The sequence below is a fragment of the Pteropus alecto genome, unplaced genomic scaffold, assembly GCF_000325575.1.
Source record: "Pteropus alecto unplaced genomic scaffold, ASM32557v1 scaffold25, whole genome shotgun sequence".
Lineage (NCBI taxonomy): Eukaryota > Metazoa > Chordata > Mammalia > Chiroptera > Pteropodidae > Pteropus > Pteropus alecto.
Window position 1 is genome coordinate 14,700,585 of NW_006441955.1, and position 6,338 is coordinate 14,706,922.

The following is a 6,338-nucleotide window of genomic DNA, read 5'->3' on the forward strand; positions in this document are numbered from 1 at the left end:
TGACTCAGATGACAGGTGCACCAACTGGGTGCCAGACTTGAAGCTCTGTCGGCCAGGACAGGACAGGGGCAGGCTCACAAAAACTGTACCAGCTGGCTGCTGCGTCTCCTCCTCTGCTATGCATCTTCAGGGTTTGGCCATGTTGAAGAGCTAGATCACAGACGTGTTAACCCTCACTCGCCCTCACCACTGGCTCTGGGAGAGAATGCCTTGGAAACCGAAGTAGTACAGGCAGAGCTGCCGCTTTCTCACTCTGTGCCCTGTACAAATTTTACACCTCTCTGTAAGTCTCAGATTACCCACTGGAAATGGAGCCCAAATTCCTACATCTAAGGTTCTTATAAGGACTAAATAAGATAATGTAGACACAATATAATAGAGCCTAATATCTATAAAATGCTGAATAAATAGCACTTGTTTTGATTTTCTCCTGCCCTCCATTTTCCATCTTCCCACTAACAACTATCTGGGCTCTTCTACTTCTCTCTTCACTTTATTTTTTATTATAGTTTCCTGATGAAATTAATGTATATTTATTGTTTTTAAAAAAGAGGGGAGAGGTGAGGAATAAGAAAATTAAAATCATTCATAATCCCATTATAAATAACTTAATATTTTATTATTTTTCTAAGAGTATATGTACGTATATGCATACCCTCTCAATATTTTTTAAACAAAATTGGTCCCATTTGATAAATAGATTTATATCTATTCTTCCATTTACAAAGCATTTTTCCAGATTATTAAAAAAATTCAGCAATTCATTTATGTAATATTCTACTACTCAGGTGAATTATAATTTATTTTCCCATTCTCCCATTGTTACATATTTAGGTTCTTTTCAGTATTTTGATACTGTAAATACTGTTGGGATAAACATTCTCATTCACAGACCACTGCCTGCATCTCATTGTTTCCAGAAGACAGATCCCTAGACTCCTGAATGGAGAAATATACACATATTTTCAAGAGTTTCAACACATGTAGCCAAACTGCTTTCCAAAAAGTATACCAAAAAGACAGTTACTCTAAGTGTAAAAGGATGACTGACTGTCCTACTACCATGTCACCAAATTCTTTCCCAGCCACTGAGTGTTATTCTTTTGACACACTATTTGCCAAGTTTTAGACAAAACGTGGCATTTCCCTAGCATTGACTATCTTCACTTTGCGAGAGCACCTGCCTCCCAGCCCATGCTCTCCACGTGTTGTCAGCGGTGACTTCCCTAACACAAACATGTATATTTTGGCAGGGTTCACACTTCCCCTGCCAAACTGGCCTGCCTATCTAGATTATATCCTCAAGTGATACTAAAAGAAAGGAAGTGAGATTGAACACTCCTTCCTCTGTCCAAGAGTCACTTGGGTGTGACTGACACCACGGTGAGGACTGCCACTGTGGCCACAGCCACCAGCCTGACAGTCCCTAAAGTGCAAAGTGGGGCTTCCCATCAACTTTACCTTAGATGACCTACCAAACTCAGCAGAGAGACTGTGAAGGAGGCCGGAGGTGGGGGAGGAGGAAATGCTGATATTCGCTAATCTGCTTTTCCTTCGAATTCACAAAATTTTTGTGAATTAAATATTATGCTGAAATATCTTTGGGAAAGGAACAAATGCTGAAACAGATTCATATTTATAAGACCAAAGAGAGGCACAGAAGTATACCCGTGTAACTTAAAAGCCTGACAATGATAATGTCAGTGTTAGCAATAGGGACTTTTTGGATTAAATAAGATAACCATCAGATTTTCTCTCTAGGACAGGAACTCTGAAAAGCATGTGCTGTATAACCGTTCTCAGCAAAATCTTCCTCTCATCACCAGATCCAAACTGAATAGCTTCTGGAGCAAACTTACCATTTTTTTGTTGTCTTGCTTATTAATGCTGACCACAGATTCCTTTATTACAATATGAGTGATTTCAGGGAAGTAAGAAAAATTGCTCCACTCTTCCCGGATTTTGTTTTTCTCCTCATCTTTCTTCTGTTTATTTTCCAGTTTTTTCCGTTTCAGTTTATTTTTTTCCTTTTCGACAGGAACAACCTGATAACACGCATAAAAATGACGGTTAAGCTGGCTTTCTCACTTTCTAATGGTAAAAAGGTCAGTGCTTCTGGAAAGCCAGTGCAGAGCCTACATCCAAGGATGAGAAAACCAGCATGCTTGGGTTTACAGAGCAATCGGGAGAGCTGGCACATGGGCTTAGGATCACGATGTTCTGGGTCCCATCACAATGTGGGGATTTTATGCCCGGAGGAGACCTTTATTAACACACTGACTAAACTCTTTACATAATCTATAATGTACAAGTCAACTTAGAAAGGGAAATAACTGCCCACTAGACATGCATCTACAATCAGGTCCCCTCACTTCTGGACTGACGTGTTTCAACACAGGCAGAGAACACGTTCTTCTCAAACATGACTGAACAGAACACGGGATTTCTCCTTTTAGAATCCATCACTGGTTGTCTTGACTTTATAATAACATTCTAGCCAGAATTGTCAAGAGAAGGTACAAATCCCAGACTTGAATAATCTAGGGAATCATACATGTCTGCATAAGTTTAAACATTTTGTATAGCATGAGTCTTAGAAACTAGAGATCTGGGTTGAGATCCTGCCTCTTTCAGTTACTTAACTAGTTGTTCATCTCTTTGAGCCTCCATTTCCCCATCAATTAAGCAGAGATCTTACATCTTCACAACGTTCTTTGAAGATTAGGTAAATTCTTATTAACACAGTCTCTACTACATAGAAAGCACTCAATAAGTCAGACATTGTTATTTCAGCAAAAAAATAAAATAGGAAAAAATGAATCTCACCTTTACTTTAATATTATTTACAGTAATAATGATGATGATAGCAGTTAAAATAATCTACTGAACATTTATTATATGCCAAGCTCTGTGCTAAATGACGTTTAGTTTTCTCAAGAACCCTATGAGGTAGATACAATACCTGTTTTATAGTATCTCCATAATATGTGGCTGATAGCGGTGAAGCAACCTTCCTAAGGCCATGTAACTACAAATAATGCAGTTAGGATTTGAACCAGGTCAATTTAGGTTTAAAACCCATGCTTTAAAACCACTCTGCTCTATTGCTTCATTCAACAAACACTTCAAGGAAGCTTCAAATTAAAAAATCAATTATCCCATTTCATGGAGCCAGAGGACTAAGTTCAATTTTTTTTTTTTTTTTTTTAACGTCTACAGCACCTGGTCTTCCTAGGTGGCCTCTCATCCAAATATTAACCAGGCCCGACCCTGCTTAGCTTCCAAGATCGGATGAGATCGGGCACTTTCAGGGTGGCATGGCCGCAGACTAAGTTCAATTCTTGGCACAACTGTTTATTAGTTAAGACCTTGGACAAGTTTCTTAACTTCTCGAGCCTCTTTGTGTTCATCTATATTATAAGGATAATGGTAGTATTCCCCTAAAAGGTTTTTTATCTTGAGGAATAAATGAGTTAATATATGTAAATGCTTAGAAAAGAACTTGGCATATAGTAAGCACTCAGTAAATGTCTGCTGCTAATATATTATATATCATATATATTATTATATTTTTTCTATTTCCCTGCAGAACGTAGTAAATATTATTTGGATCTACTGCTATATGGACACAATAAAAGATGAATGATACATGGTTTCTAGCCTAAATAAACTCAGCTGACAAGGGTGATGGGCACACAAACAGATGATTCCAACAGGATAAACAGAGCACACCGTGTGACACAGGATGTTGTTTTGATCAGTCACCAATGCCACTTACATTTGGTTTCTGCCTCCATTGGATTCCAAGATTTCCAGTCACCATCACTTCATAGTAGAGAACATTTCCACTGTCATTTGGATGAAACCAATTCAGCTCATTTTCTGATGAAATCAGTAACATGGAAGTCTCAAATATTTCAGCACCATAATGTTTTGTCAAAGTTTCCAAGGTAGCCAGGTATTTCACCTTCAGGTCATGTGTGGACACACTGCTGTCACAAATGGTCTTGTTGTTAAATTCCTTTAGGAAATCCTTGAAGACATTATTTATCCTCATCCTGGTGAGAAGGTTCCTCTGTCTGATGGACTTATTCAATGTTTCTGGAATATATCGCTTGTAGCTAAGAGAAAATAGAAAAACAGATCTCTTTTCCATGTACAGGTTAGCTGACAATAGTTTAGAAACAAACCTAAATCTATAAATCTTTCTTCCACATGTTGCCAAACAAGAAAGGAGGATCTGCTCCCAGAGGGTCGTAGATGGAGTAAGCACCGAGGATGACAATCCTAAGGAGAGGGAGGTCAACAGGGACTACAGGAAAACAGAAAAGTGCATATCCCACAGACTTTTACTGAAACGGAAATTCCTACAGGTATCCTCAAATTATCTGGGTCACAAAGGCAGGCAGCAAAACTGACTTATGTTTTTGCTGGCTAGTGTCACTGTTCCTGTGCACATCAGCCCTCACGTAAGCACGCTGTTATTAAAATTCAGTGTCACTTAGACGGTGGCCTGAAAAGTGTCATGGGTGATTATGGATGCTTCGTATGTTCTTCTTACATATCTGTTTTATAATTTTTCTATAAAGATCACGTATTGTTTTTATTATAAACGGAGAAAACACATAAAAGCTAATTAAATACAAAAGACTTACTGTTTGCCATGTGAAAATGGCCCAGATATATTAAATAGGTCAACAAGTAAACTGAAAGTTTATTACTCATCCAGGTGCTAATAGGAGAGTATCTATGATTAACAGAATCTCAACGAACTGATATACTGCTAGTACAGGACCCAGCTTAAGGAGAGTAAGAATATCCATGAAAGAAAGAACAAATGGGGAGACTGGTGTGCCTGCCATTCCCAGGCCCGAGACAGAACCTGGCACAGGGTAATCCCTGCTGATGAATGGGTGGTTTCAAAACAGTGGAAATTGGGAAATTTGAATTTATCCCCCAAAAATGTCATCATTTTTTTTAGATTAATGAGGGGGAAGATCAGGGGAGGGTTGTCATTTTTCGCTTTAGCCTCTTGAAAATATAAAGAGGAGGTACCCAGAGCAAAAGCCACACACACAAAAAAAAGAAAGTAGCAATACAGCATGCATCCTATCTGTCCCTGCATTACTGAGGAGCAACTCATGATGTGCTCCAGACTCTGATCAAGGGCAGAAGAGGTCTGCCCAAGGACAAGAATATATAAGAAGTAACCTTATAAGAAGAGGCATGTTGCCTATCACAACTATTACAGCTATAAATAATTTCTTCAAAATGAGACTATCTTCATTTACGACAATCACAATATCTCACTGGAAAAAAATTATTTCATAGATGAGTGGAAATTATGCATATTGAATATTTCTTCACAAGACTTGATCATAAATGATTATTTTTAAGTTGACATAATTTCCTTAAGGTAACAGTTGATCATCCTTCACATCAGAATTAACAGCTCTCTAGTGAACTATAGTTCAGGCTGGGATGGTAGTGGCTGCCTGTAGAACTATGTGGAGAAGGATTTTAAGATGGGTCCAGCACAAAAGGAAAAAATGCAGTGATAAATGGCAATGCCTTCCATGGGCAAAGAGGAAAGGGCAGGGCATGAGGGTCAGTAATTTGATTGGCATCTCCAGCCCCAAATTTTTCACCTTAGTACAAATGTCTGAGGTCATCAGCCAACATTCGAAATCATGACACGATCATAATTGCACTACCTTTTATAGATAATCTAAAAAAACATTTGAGCTCTGCAGAGAAGAAGGGTCAGCCAAAAGCTGGTAGTGGTTAAACTGAGAGGTACAAAAACATGTAACAATAACACCACCCCCACAATCAATTCTTTAGCCAGAAGAAAGGTTTACCTGATGTCCTTGGGGAGTTCTGGCAACTGCATCTTCTTTATCATGGCATAATGGGAGATGGCCAGGACAGCCATCCCCAGACACTCGTTCTCTATGTCATGCCCATCCTGCTCAGTCTTGGGGTCTCGGATTGGAGCCAGGCATTTGACCAAGTCATACTGTCCCTTTAGAGCAGAGGTGAGAAGAAATGAACCACCACTTAAGTTTCAACAGTCTACCCTCCATGATCTTGAGAGGAAGTTTCTCCACATAGAAAGGTGCTATCCAAAAAAGGAGCATAGCAATGAAACGAGATTGGCAATTCCTCTGGCACCAAAGCTGTTTCTCAACGGTTGGTATGAAGGGACTCAGGAGATGTTCTCCCCAGGTTAATTCATTCATTTAACAAATATTTATTGAGCATATGCTCGGTCCTGGTGAACAGTATGAACGCATGAAGCCCCTTCGTGGGGATTACCATGTAATGGTGACAAGTAG

At 39.1% G+C, this 6,338-nt stretch overlaps 1 protein-coding gene and 1 pseudogene across 7 annotated transcripts in view; both read right to left on the minus strand.

The window, feature by feature from the left end:
* The window catches only part of JAK1 (Janus kinase 1), a 98,031-nt gene that overhangs the window by 28,411 nt on the left and 63,282 nt on the right, over positions 1 to 6,338 (minus strand). For all 7 annotated transcript variants that reach the window (XM_006919283.3, XM_025051950.1, XM_006919282.3 and 4 more), the window contains 3 exons: positions 5,862 to 6,025; positions 3,779 to 4,121; positions 1,860 to 2,045 (listed from right to left, as the gene is read on the minus strand). In XM_006919283.3, the coding sequence (XP_006919345.1) occupies positions 1,860 to 2,045; positions 3,779 to 4,121; positions 5,862 to 6,025 (693 nt within the window). The remainder of the gene's footprint in view (positions 1 to 1,859; positions 2,046 to 3,778; positions 4,122 to 5,861; positions 6,026 to 6,338) is intronic.
* On the minus strand, positions 3,211 to 3,329 carry LOC112485802 (annotated as a pseudogene).